The sequence below is a fragment of the Lampetra fluviatilis genome, chromosome 15 (genome assembly GCF_964198595.1).
Source record: "Lampetra fluviatilis chromosome 15, kcLamFluv1.1, whole genome shotgun sequence".
NCBI classification, from domain to species: Eukaryota; Metazoa; Chordata; class Hyperoartia; order Petromyzontiformes; family Petromyzontidae; genus Lampetra; species Lampetra fluviatilis.
Genome location: NC_136289.1, coordinates 548836 through 562848, shown reverse-complemented (window position 1 = coordinate 562848; position 14013 = coordinate 548836). Strand labels below are relative to the sequence as shown.

The 14013-nt window shown below is 50.7% G+C and overlaps 1 protein-coding gene across 4 annotated transcripts in view; it reads right to left on the bottom strand.

Annotated features, from left to right (window-relative positions):
• The window catches only part of TBCK (TBC1 domain containing kinase), a 38475-nt gene extending 26534 nt beyond the window's left edge, over window positions 1-11941 (bottom strand). For all 4 annotated transcript variants that reach the window (XM_078862915.1, XM_078862918.1, XM_078862916.1 and 1 more), the window contains exons 1-9: window positions 11855-11941; window positions 10964-11188; window positions 10290-10362; window positions 8444-8558; window positions 7539-7612; window positions 5819-5945; window positions 4899-4959; window positions 3791-3852; window positions 1488-1549 (exon numbers count right to left, since the gene is read on the bottom strand). In XM_078862915.1, the coding sequence (XP_078719041.1) occupies window positions 1488-1549; window positions 3791-3852; window positions 4899-4959; window positions 5819-5945; window positions 7539-7612; window positions 8444-8558; window positions 10290-10362; window positions 10964-11156 (767 nt within the window). In that variant the 5' untranslated portion in view covers window positions 11157-11188; window positions 11855-11941. The remainder of the gene's footprint in view (window positions 1-1487; window positions 1550-3790; window positions 3853-4898; window positions 4960-5818; window positions 5946-7538; window positions 7613-8443; window positions 8559-10289; window positions 10363-10963; window positions 11189-11854) is intronic.
• Between the last annotated feature and the right edge of the window lie 2072 nt (window positions 11942-14013).

Below are 14013 nucleotides of genomic sequence, written 5' to 3'. Positions count from 1 at the left end.
CATCTAATTCTCTTTACCCTCAAATCCAAGCAGGATTCCTCCCATTCTACTGAAACTGCCCTCCTCACTGTACAGAATCATAGAGAAAACTCTGCCCATGCTGGCCTCTCCTCAATCCTTATTCTCATCGATCTCTCCTCAGCCTGCGATACAGCTGATCACCTCATGCTCCTCACCACCCTCTCTCCAGTCTCGGTCTCTCCTGCACACCCCTTTCCTGGCTCCAGTCTCATCACTCGACATCCACCTCCCCTCCCTCCCCCATCACTCACTGCTGGGTGTCCCCCAAGGGGCTGTCCTAGGTTATTTGCTATTCTCCTTTTTCATCTCACTACTGTAAGTTGTCGTTTCTTCATCTAACTTTCCCCATCACTTCTTTGACAACACCCGGATTGTCATACTCTTAGGCTTTTTCGGTAAAGTCACGTAGGTTAAAAATAAAATTCATAGAAGTAATAATAGAAATAAAATAATAAATCACGACGTTTTGGAGGCAACACAAGCTTCCATCTTCAGGTGGAACCGTCACAGCACAACCTGAATACGAAAGCTTATGTTGCCTCCGAAACGTTGTGATTTATTAATTTATTTCTATTATTACTTCTATTAATTTTATTTATATTTTTTACCTACGTGACTTTACCGAAAAAGCCTAAGAGTATGAATCCTTGCAGTCACGAAAGCTTCAAATCTAGACCCAGATTGTCATTTCCTTTTCCTCCATGCCCTTGTCTGCCCTTGCCTCTTGCGTTTCCGACTGCTTCGTCACAGTTCAATCCTGTAAGTCACACCACTACCTCTCCATCAATCCTACCAAAACTGAAATCATTTTATTCCCTTCTCCCTGCCCCAACCATCTCATTCCCTCCCATCTCCCTCACTCCTGTCTCCTCTGCTCGCAACCTTGGGGCCATCCTTGACCTCTCCCCCTCCAACCGCATCTCTGCCACTCCCCGTACTTTCCGCTTTCACCTATTCAACATTCGCAAAATCCGTCCCCTCATCGCTTGCTCTGTTGCTAAACCCCTGGTTCACTCCCCCGTGTTCACTCAGCTCGACTACTGGAACTCTCTTCTTCTCGGCCTTCCTGCCCACGCCTTCACTCCTCTCCAACAGCAGATACAACATGCCTCGGCTCGGATAATTTTTAACCTTACTCTTTGTTTTTTTCGGTAAAGTCACGTAGGTTAAAAAAGAAAACAAATAAATTAAATCACAATGGGGATGAGAGGTGCCCTTTGCTCAGTTCACTATACACAACATCAAATGGGGTTTTAGCCATCATTGGTTGGACGAATAAACAATTGTGCACCCCATTTGAATAAATATCTACAACGGAACATCCAGATTGAGATGGCATGAAGGAAGACAGGTAAGTCGGGAAAGGAGATTCGCACAGACCAAAGTTATTCACAGTGACAGAAGATGCTTTTCAAAAATGTAACCATATACCCAGGGGAATAATTGTGAGTTTTGTGTTTAAATACCTCATTCTCGGGGAAAACACGAGGCACTTTCCCAGCAAACTCCGCAGATCTTCGGGAAGATCCTGGAACACGGCACACGTCAGTACTGTATTGCCAACAGACAGCCCCAAGGACCTGCAGACATTCTCAGATGAACAACAGTTTATCCGTGCATCCTCTTCCAGGTGCTCTGTAAGGACCTTTGTGTGGCAACGGGTCGCAGTTCCGCACGTCTCTGTCCCAACGTTGTCTGGGTGTATCACCACAAATGTGATTTAGTAACGCCTGCGAGTAATGAGATGTGAACCATTTGACAGCAATGGGCAGCAGGGTGGCAACGCAGTGGTATCACTTGTGCTCACAGCAAGAAGAGGTCTATGTTCGACCCCCGACTCGGGTGCACTTCTGTGTGGAGTTTGTAGGATCTCCTCCTGTTCTGCGCGAGTTTCCTCCGGCTTTTCTGGTTTCCTCCAATAGCTAAAGAAAAACATTCAGTGTATGATTTTGGCTAAAAAATTCCAATTCTTTAAAAATCACACAGCAGCAACATCACCCCCTTCTGCAAAACAAATCTTGGCAGGACCCTCCTGGAAAAGAGTTTTGAGACTCGGGCTTTTCCTGGGTAAACGAGCGTAACGACAATTATATAATAACTCCATGTACTCGTCTTCTTTCAGAATAAAGCCACGTTTTTGCACTGGCTGGGGTATGGCCATGCACGAGTGCCACGTGGGTAATGCGGGCCGTGAGCATTCACGATGTCACACAGGTGCTTCTCCAGCGGTGGCGGCTGTATGACTCGATCAGCAGGCAGAGGGACAAGGAGGGCACTGCCTAACATCGTAGCCCACTGCGAGCGAGCGGGATGAGCCATTCAAAGCAGACTGATGGCGAGGGGCTCCGTGACTGCGGTGAGAAGGCCCAGAAGAGAGCGGCCATGGCACGGTGCGGTGTGATCAGCAGAACTGACCGCAATGACTCAACTGAACGATGACATAATAAATGAAGTATTATTTTTCTGAGGTTAGTGATAAAGTCAGGAATACCGCAATACATTGTCACTATGGCTGATTTTTACAATTCGGGAAATTGAGGCCACTATCGCCACCACTAAGCATCGTTCTGAAGCTTCCGTAAACAAAAACTCATGGTAAGCGCACGGCAAGATGCCGAATGGCTGTCGGAATGTTTCCGGATAAGCGAAGGAAGATTTGTATTGCCGTCTATGACAGATGCCGGTAAATCAAGCATTCAGGATGGTAAGGTGCTGGATAACAGAGCTTTTGCTGTATACTGAAAATGTGTTTAGCTACAGGAGGAAACTGGAGAACCTGGAGGAAACTCATGCAGAAGAGAGGAAGAACAAACTCAACAAAGGTGCCCGAGTCAGGAATTGAAGCCTTTGAGCTACGAGACATAATGTCTCTGCAGGCCCCCATTCAATCGCCAGCATTCTCATCCTCTTGCTGTCAGTCCTGCATGTGACTGCATACACATACAGATTGAAAACTCAAATTTTTTTTCCAGATTTTCCAGATTTAAAGCTCATTTATTTAGGACTGCTTTTTGTGTTTAGTTTGTTGTCCTTCCCCCAGACCTCCAATTTGCATGGTTGGCTACTTCCTGTGCGGAAGAAGTTCAACATACATACATAGAGGCATACGTCTTACAGCGCTGCCTCTTTTGGCACCGTTTCCTGATAATGCCCTTTGTCCTGGAGGACAGTTCCTGCACGAGATTCCTGCGCGGAAAATTCCTGCGCAAGAATCCGCAGCGCGCGACGCTCCCTCTGTTCTCCGAGCCACGTGCCCAACCAGTGAAAGCGGCGAACGCTGCCGTTGAGCCAATCAGCACCCGCCTCCGCCCACCAGCCTTGAATGCTTCCCGCGGAACGCGTGTTTACGCAAGCTCCGACCGAATGGACCGGTAAGTGTGTAACTTATTGTATATTTTTTATGTCATCATCATTAATAGTTAAAATTTTCATTTATAAATTATCTAATTTGTGTATAGCATCGTTATGAAGGCTATTACCGATGCCCTAATGAAGGCCTCACATATCACTAATAGCTAAACAAAAGCACTGTCGGTAATGCATGTCCACTGGAACCATTCCTATAGCGCTGTTTCGTATAGTGCTTTTGCATAGAATGCATCCTGAGCGCTATAAGAGGTATGCCTGTCTTGACGAATTCCTCACACAACTTTCTCTACTTTACTTGTACTCATATCGAACAGTGTCGGGCAGTGACCGTGCTGGATATATGGGGTTGTCTGTATGTACTGCTTGCAAGTCGAGCAAGAAGAGTGCCTAGGCCTTGTACCTCAGCTGAGTGGGAGCCGCCGTGAGTGCGCAGCATCGCAGCCACCACATCATGCTCAGAGCCTGCAGGCGTCACACACAGGCGTCACACACACAGGCGTCACACACACAGGCGTCACACACACAGGCGTCACACACACAGGCGTCACACACACAGGCGTCACACACACAGGCGTCACACACAGGCGTCACACACACAGGCGTCACACACACAGGCGTCACACACACAGGCGTCACACACACAGGCATATACAGATACAAAGACATGCCCAATGCAGGCTCAGACAGCAAGCAATAAACACATCCCTTTCATGTTGTGTTTGAATTGATGGGATGGAGCATGGTATGACCCTTCATATTGTAAATTCCTCTCCAAGACCTGACAAAATGTGTGTAGAATACAATTGCAAGAGATATATTATGTTGCTGGGTGGAAAAAAATTGGGTAGGGTGATTAAACTCTTTCCAAATCTTAAATCCTGCTGCAGTGAGTGCGAGGTTACTCTTGATCCACCCACAGTTCTATTAACCGACCATTTCTCAAACATTCATTCTGGTCGTGACAACATCTGGGAAAGGGTTCCTCTTACTTTAATACTGTCCGAGGTGCAACTTCTTGTGAGTCAAACACAACCATAGAGTCAAACAAAGACCCCCGTGTAACCTTAACAGATTGTTGGAGCAAGTGCTGTTAGCGAGCACCTATGAAGGCCGGCACGGCACACAGGGGGTGGGTCACCAGCACCACACCCAGCCGCCTTTGTCTCCTTAGTAGCAATGTTTACACACCGCACAAGGTATTAATTTGAGGCCGAGTCGACCTAGGGGAGGCCCAGGACCAGTTCAGATAATCGTCACTTGTATTAGTGGCTATGAGCAGGAATCCAACTCGGGTCGCTGGGTTCGCAGCACGCTAACCACTACCCTAACGCTCCCCCGATGGAGTCAAACACAACCGATGAGACACAGCCATGCTGACCGAGGATGCCCGATCCCACCGTTCTCACTCGGCGACACAGCAAGCGACCGACCATCACGATGAGTCTCCCCATACAAGCAACAGCCATTCTCACGTTCCAGTAGTAAGCAAAACCTTCAAGAATAACCACCTAGCTTTACAATCGCCTTCATCTTCTCCGCGATGCTCGCTCTGGGCCACAGTTTTTCACCCTGTAACACAAAGCCAGTCATAACCGTCAGTGACAACTGGATACATTGGCTTGGTATGAATCTTTTTCATTTTGTGGTTCATCCAAGTTCCTACTTTATATTCACAGAAGTGACCCTTGTTTGTGTCCCGTGCGTCTATATGCCTATGAACACGGCTGACAGTCCAGCAGACACCGACCTAACGCATAGCTCAGTAGGCTTTACCTGGTAAAATCCAAGTTTTTATTTTATTTAGTTTTTTAGTGATTTGTTTACCTTTCCTATAATTTTCAATCATATAATGTTGTGGATTGTTTATTATTGTAAGTTTCTGTGAAAAAAGAGCTTCATAGCTCATCGGATTTCTCCAGGATCAATAAAGATTCTGATCAATACAATCAAAGCAAGGCGAACACTACCCAGGCCACTCGGCATAAGACCGCACTCGGCCAATTTACTGCATGGGAGACACCACGCAGAGTGACACTGCTGATCTGTGGTGCTCACATTTCGCTTTTGTTTTACCAAAATATTTAGTTGCATATTCATTACGCCGATCCATATACATATCAATTGTTTTTTTTCTTGTAAACACAACTTGTATACATTGTGATAAATGAGGATTATCTAGGCAAAATGGACGTAATTAATTAAAATCAAGATATGTGTAAGGTAAATCTGATATCACGGTTGTGTGTCAGTGCACTCTACACCCAGTGAGCTGGTGTGCGTGTGAGCTCACCAGCTGAACAGAAACAACGCTCACCTCCTGGTGAGCTGACGCGTGTAAACTCCCCAAGTGCACAACAGCAATGCTCACGACCTGGTAAACTGGCGTGTGTGTGTGAGCTTAACAGCTGCATACAGCAGCGACACTCACCAGCCACAGCTGTAGCAGGATGATGCCCAGGGACCACACGTCACTCTTGGGACCGATCGGAGCCCGTCTCTCCCCGTGCCTCGCAGGGCCTTGAGCCACCACCTCCGGTGCCATGTATGACGGCTCACTGCATCCATCACCATAGACACAAAGATCCCCCGTGTAGCCTTAATAGACTGTGGGACTATGAACACTCACAACAATACCAATGCCTGCCATTCGCCACTAAGTGACGGTGACGTCACTACGGCACCTTTGCCAGGCCAGGTGCACTTTTAGGCCATGTGAAGTGTCTAAGGCTCGCTAACAGGAGGTCACGGGACAGACCCAGGTGCCATGGGTTGGCTGACTGAGATGACCGGCAGATGTACCGGCTGTATTCCCTACTGTACCAACTTGCTGCATTTTAGCTGCCCGGTGCTCCGCTCGTTGTTGTGAGCGTCACTCCTCTGCTTTCCATTGTTGTTGGAGGGAGAATGCCTCCAACTTCCCAGGAGCGTCCTTCACGTGCTTCCTCCACAGAGGTCTATCTTGACACTGCTGGTACCAATCATCGGCCAGCCTGATCAGCTCCACATCCTTTTGTACCAAATCAGCCCATCTCTTCTCTGGCCCATGCCATACATGTTTAGCCCCCTCTATCCAGCCAAACAGAAGCTGCTGAGTATGCGGTGGCTGGGCATACGAGCTACATGACCCAGCCAATGCATCCTCACCTGCCGGACGAGCTCACCGATGGTAGTGTGACCAAATCTTTCAAGGTTCTGTGAGCTCCTTACACAATCCAGTCTGGTAAAATGTTTCAAACTGGAGCTGATGTTCCTTTACATAGGCTCAATGTTTGGCAAGCATAGAGAGAAGACCTGGATCTTCATGTGGTGTGTTAGGTCAGGTAGTTTCTAGGTAGCATTATGGAGTGAGACCTCTGCTGCCAAACCGGAGCTGGTCATTAGCACACTGCACAGGGATGGAAACTTCTCTACTCTCTCCATAAGTGCCCCATCACTCATTGAGAGTGAAGGGGGGACTATTTTATGACATAAAATACCCAGGCAGGTACTTTGCTTTTGTCAGGCTGATGGTAAGGCCCTATCTCTTAGTGGCACACAACAAGTTGAGCGGTAGCAAACCAAATTCCTTCTCAGAGTGAGCAAAAATTAACAGATCATGAGTATACATGACTTGGATGACCAAGAGAGAGCCATCCCGTGTGCACCGAGTACATACCGTCAATGACCCGCCCCTACTGAACATCTGTGAGAAAGAGCTTCATAGCTCATCAAATTCCTCCAGTCTAAATAAAGATTCTGATACATGTGGATTTCCACAGCACACACACAGGCAGGGTGCTGTGGCAGGTGGCTATAATCCAGCGCTTTAGAGACTCTTGATGGATCACACAGGGCATGAGACTAAAGGCGGAGTGGCAGCCAAAGAAGGGAAAACACCCGAGAAGATGCCAACGACACAGATGGAGTGATTGAGTCAATTAGTGTGCAGGTGCGAGATGGACTGTTGGATTGCAAGACTGTGAGGGATGGTGATGGGTTGGGGAGGCCTTCGTGCAGCATTGGAAGAGATCTTGGCTGATGACGAATTAACAATTAAACGGATTCCCTCGGTACGATGGGGATCTGCGTGTCGGAGAGAGGTGGAACTGGTGGGGCCCAGCTGGCGCCGCCCCGTCGCCCGTAGGGTGCACGCGGCAGCGCGAGCTCACCCGATGGGGAAGTCCACAGCTGTGCCACCGTTGGTCATGTAGTAAATCCCAAACTTGGCCAGCTTCACGTTTCCCTGTACACAGCAGGCACTGCGATTAAAAAAAACTCATTATAATTATTTACATTATTTACATATGGCAGGAGCAAACATTGATGACCGTACTGTACTGATGTGTCCTAATGACGACAAAAACGTGTCTACACTTGTCTTTGTTTCTCTGCTGCCCATCGGGAGGGCCACATGTTCTCAACTCTTTTGAGTCGGTGGTCTAACAACAAGATGGCCACACGTTGGGGCCTGGTGGTTGGGATAAGGCGGACATCTTCGGGACACGCAACGCACATCTTTGTGTGCTGTTAAATATATTAGTTTTCTGGCCTGCGCACATTTTTCTGTTGTTAGAGATTATAATTATTTCTCAAGTTTTCTGCTGCAACAGGCACACCATCCATCTGAATAAGAGAACTTGCGTCTGTCATGCATAACGGGAAGGGGTGAACAAGATGAGCTGCTTTTCCTTTGCGGTTTCTCTCCCAGGACGATAACTCCTAGACTGGGCACGAGGCCACGCCACAGGCTCCATAACGCCAGACGTCTGGGACTTCATTGCAGAAATGCCAACGCTTTCAAATGCTAACAATCATCATTAGTTGATTCTTTAAAAATATAAATAATGTGCCTGGGTTCCAAAAACCACAGCCGACTGGCATAGAACACGTACCACTGAGACCAAGCCATCGTGATATAGCTCACGAACGTCCACCTGTTGTTCCCTCCAAACCGACGGTGTTACGACACGATGAGGGAGAAGGCCATTGCGGACCTCATAGCTCTGAGAGCACGCTCTGGCGTTGCTGCACTTAAAGAGTTTGAGAGGCCTCCATCGGAGGAGAGGAGCCCGACCTGCATGGTGAGGAGGATGTTGTGTGGAGATATTGCGGCGTGGTCGATGCCTCGGCCATTGAGGTTCTCAAGGCCCTCCAGCACTTGGTAGGCAATCTGCATCAGCTTCTGCGTGCTGAGGGAACGCCACACGCACGTGCACAGAACCAAGACAAACAAAGTTCCCCCGGATAGCCTTTAACAGACTGCTAGCAAGCACCAACGAAGGCCGGTATCACACCCGTCCCTTATTCTAGCTCCTGCGGAGGACTTCTCGGCGCTTCATGCCTCGCCCGTCGCCCCCACTGATGTCCTCTTCTTCCCCCCCGCCCCACCCCCAATGTGTGCAGATACTACCCATATCTGACAGGGGGGTGGGTCCACTTTCTATAACTTTTCGATTAAGGCCTTGTGAAAGGCTCTTATAATTTAGTCGACGGACAAACAGAACTCCGGGCTTTTATAGTCGAGGATCACAATCAGGCGCCACCTATTGAGGTACAACTGAGGGATATTCCTGTTCGATGTATGGCCAGTGGCCCTTCGATATTCTTATCTACGAACTGCTTGTGAGGCAGATTTGGCCGCAACTAACGATGCTCAAAAGGCTAATGAAAGAATAAGGGCCATATTTATATAACGGAACCCTATTTTAAAGTTGGCGATCGTGTTTGGTTAAATAGTCACCACGTTCCAGTAGGGACCTCGACGGAATTACAGAGGCCTTGGCAGGGCCGACTGAGTGCTTCGTGCACATTGCGTGCAAGTTCAATCAGGTCGCCGACGTTGGAAAGTGCAGGCAACTCGCCGAAAGTCTTATGGTCATCATTCTAACCTCATCCCCTTCATCTTCACCTGTTCATTCAAATACATGGCTTATGCTGGAGTCTGAGATGTCTCAGGCTGCACAGGTGCCTGAAGGATCGTCTATCTTATTAACAATATACTTTCTACAGAAATCTCTGTGAACGTGACATCAATAGTTAGCGCTCGTTATCGTGGCCGCTTTATAACAAAGCGCCGTCAACACAACATACACGCTGCGCTTGCCTGGCTTGGGGGTGACCATTTGGTGGTCATCCGTGTCTTGTATTCATTCGTTACCATTGTACGATTCACTTCAATTAAACTAATCTGTGAATCGTATAGATTGTTTAACGTTGTATGCTTCACATCTGTTAAACTAACGTTAGTCAATTATACAATCCAGCCTGACAATTCCTTAGAAACACAGTTTTAAACTAGTGTGTTTAAATATTTTAAACTGTTTATATTCGTGAAATATTAAAAGCACGTCTTTCTTTTTAGAGGAGAGGGGATAATGTAAGGATGCTAAAAGCACTCCTTGTCAGAAAATCAAATATTTAACAACAGTTAAAATTAATAGTTGAATTTTTATTATTTTATTATTTCCCTTCTACGTGACTTTAACGAAAGAACCAAGAATATGAATCCCTGCAGTCACTAAAGCTTAAATTCGAAACAGTTAAACCAACAATAATTATGACGTAAGTGAAAAACAGATGTAACAATTATCGTGGACCTATTATCGTACAATATATACCGTGGTATCTCAATCCTAGTGGGTTTTCCTGCCAAATCACTTCAGTAAACCACTGCAGTGACATCACCAAGGCGATCCTCAGCGTGATTCTAACGGCTATTGTACGGAGACTCACAATCACGTGGTGGCCACGAGAATAACTCAACGATGCTGGTAAAGTCCAATGTTTTAGTTGGTTTACGGAAACGTTACTTGACCTCAACATTAACCATTCCAAAGGAAGTTGAATTGGACGTATGTCGAATCGGACGTATGTAGGTGTTTTGAAAAGGCCAAAGCGTGCAACCCCATTGGAAGCCTCACCTGAGCCTCACACCTTCACTCAGGATCCTTTCCACACTGTCTTCATGATGCTCCAACACAACCATCAGGCGTTCTGGAAACAAAAGGCAGCACATGGGCTCAGCTCCATATGAAGTTTCACTATTAAATGTGAGACCGTTTCAGCACATTTTAGTTGCTTTAAAAATACCACTTATATTTCATAAAAGACAAAGAAATAGAAATAAAGTTTCCGAGTGGAGCCTGTAACAGCCTGTTGGGGCTAGCACTGTTAGTGAACATCTATCAAGGCCGGCACAGTACACAAGGGGGCGGGTGGCCAGCACCACGCCCAGCTGCATTAGTTGCCCAGGTACTAATTTAAGGCCGAGTCAACCCAGGAGAAGCCCAGGACCAGTTCAGATATTAATTACTGGTCTTGGCCGTAAGCATAAATCGAACTCGAGTCGCCCGGTTCGTAGTGCAGCGCACTAACTGCTCCTCACCTTGTTTCATCATTCACACATTCACACAGGGGAAGAAACCTTTATCCCTGTGATCAACCAGAGACCCGTATTCTGGGTTGTGCTACATTGTGGTGGTGATGTTGTAATGTGGTTGTCAATGGGAACTTGCTTTCCTTTTTTCTGTCTACAGACTTGGCGTTAATGTGAACATCTGACGAGCAGAATCCCATGTGTTAACACACCACATACCGTGCTTGCCCCGGGCAATGTCCACATACTGACAGAGTCGTGGGTGCGTGATCGTCTTCAACACTTGGAAGCGACCCAAAATCTTGATGGAGTTGGGGGTGAGAGGCAGGCCATTGCTCCCACACACGTCGTTGGGAAGGGGTGAAGCGAAGAAGGTGGAGGCCCCGAGCTGAGCAGTCCCCAGGGGAAACATGTCACCGGCGGCAGACCCTCGCTGGCATCGGCCTGAACAAGACATCAGGTGGTGGGCGTAACGTCACCTATTCTCGCCAACCTCATGGCACACAAGACAAGGGTTCACATCAACAGTAGAAGCTGCAACAAGGCAATGGGCCGCCCTACAGGATGGTTTTATGACAACGGTGATAACGGCAAATTCGTCTTTTGTTATCATGACACGCATCCTGCCCAAAAATAAATGTAACAAACTGAGTACACATTTTAACGATGAACAGTTTACTGTTTTCCTAATAATGCTACGTAACTTGTGGATACAAACAAGGACTTTCAAAGTCAACTGTTCATATCATTGGTGGCAAGACCACAAGAGGTGGCGATGGACAGAAGCAACTTTCTCTGCACATTCTCAAGCGGAAGCGGCGGTGTGACAACAACCCCGGCCCGCTTGCTGTGTCCACCAAGCACAGAGGGGCTCGTACGGGAACCCCCCACGTGTGTTGCGGAGTAGACCTTCTGCTGCTATTTACTGACGATTTGGTGGGGGCTTTTTCAATAACACTGTGGAGAAATTTCTGTAACAACAACCACATTAACCAGGCCTTCTAATCGCACACTCAACAAAGCATTCGCGCTGCTAAATAAACCACATTCAGTGACAAGCCACACGTTGATACATCTGCATTGTGAGAGAACATCGCAATCATTACCAACCTGTCGGGTCCCCACTCTCTCTCGTGTTCACTCGGTCAACCACTCGCTAGTTCACCAATCAATACGCTCACTCACTCACCCTTTCACTCACCGACCCACCTACTCACCCTCACCCCACACCTCACCCCCCCTCACCCCCCTCACCCCCCTCACCCTCATCCCCCCTCACCCCACTCTCACCCTCACCCCTCCTCACCCCCCCTCACCCTCCGTCACCCCTCCTCACCCTCACCCCTCCTCACCCCCCCTCACCCTCCTCACCCCTCCCTCACCCTCACCCCCCCTCACCCCACTCTCACCCCTCCTCACCCCCTCACCCCTCCTCAACCCTCCCTCACCCTCACCCCACTCTCACCCCTCCTCACCCCCCTCACCCTCACACCCCACACCACCCCTCCACACCCTCACCCCTCCTCACCCTCACCCCCCCTCACCCCACTCCACCCCTCCTCACCCCCCCCTCACACCCCTACCTCACCCTACCACCCCCTCACACCTCCTCACCACCCCCTCACCCCACTCTCACCCCTCCTCACCCCTCACCCCCCCCTCACCCCTCCTCAACCCTCACCCCTCCTCACACCCCCCTCACCCTCACCCCCCCTCCACCCTCACCCCCCTCACCCTCACCCCTCCTCACCCTCACCCCTCCTCACCCCACTCTCACCCCCTCACTCACCCCTCACCCCCACCTCACCCTCACCCCACTCTCACCCTCACCCTCCTAACCCCTCCTCACCCTCACCCCTCACTCACCCCCCCTCACCCCTCACCCCCTCCTCACCCCTCCTCACCCTCACCGCTCCTCACCCTCACCCCCCTCACCCCACGTCCTCACCCCTCCTCACCCTCACCCCACTCTCACCCTCACCCCTCCTCAACCTCACCCCTCCTCACCCCTCACCCCTCCTCACCCTCACCCCACTCTCACCCCTCCTCACCCCTCACCCCCCTCACACCCACTCTCACCCTCACCCCCCCTCACTCCCACTCTCACCCTCACCCCTCCTCACCTCCCCTCACCCCCCCCCTCCTCACCCCCACCCTCCTCACCCCCCTCACCACCTCCTCACCCTCACCCCCCCCTCACACCCTCCTCACCCTCACCCCTCCTCACCCCCCACTCACCCCTCTCACCCCCCCCTCACCCCTCCTCACCCCCTCCTCACCCTCACCCCTCCTCACCATCACCCCGCCTCACGACACTCTCACCCCCTCCTCACCCTCCTCCTCACCCCCCCTCACCCTCACACCCTCCTCACCCCCACTCACCCCCCTCACCCCCCCCTCACCCCTCCTCACCCCCTCCTCACCCTCACCCCTCCTCACCCTCACCCCTCCTCACCCCCCCTCACCCTCACCCCACTCACCCTCACACCCCCCTCACCCCACTCTCACCTCACCCCTCCTCACCCCTCCTCACCCTCACCCTTCCTCACCTCCCACCCCTCCTCACCCTCACCCCCCCTCACCCCACTCTCACCCCTCCTCACCCCCCTCACCCCTCCTCACCCTCACCTCCCCCTCACCCTCACCCCACTCTCACCCCTCCTCACCTCCCTCACCCTCACCCCCCACTCACCCCTCCCTCCCTCACCTCACCCCCCTCACCCCACTCTCACCCCTCCTCACCTCCCCCCTCACCCCTCCTCACCCTCACCCCTCCTCACCCTCACCCCCCCTCACCCCACTCACTCACCCCTCCTCACCCTCCCTCACCCCTCCTCACCCTCACCCTCCCTCACCCTCACCCCACTCTCACCCCTCCATCACCTCCCTCACCCTCACCCCGCACTCACCCCCTCCTCACCCTCACCCCCCCTCAGCCCCACTCTCACCCCTCCTTCAACCCCCCTCACCCCTTCCTCACCCTATCCTCCCCCTCACCCCTCCTCACCCCCCTCAACCCCACTCTCACCCTCACCCCCCCTCACCCCTCCTCACCACTCCGTCACCCTCACCCCTCCTCAACCCCCCCCTCACCCTCACCCCCGCTGCCACCCTCATCCCTCCTCAGCCCTCACCCCTCCTCACCCCTCCTCACCCCACTCTCACCCCTCCTCACCCTCACCCTCACCCCACTCTCTCACCCTCACCCCGTCCTTACCCCTCCTCACCCTCATCCCTCCTCACCCCCCCTCACCCTCACCCCTCCTCAC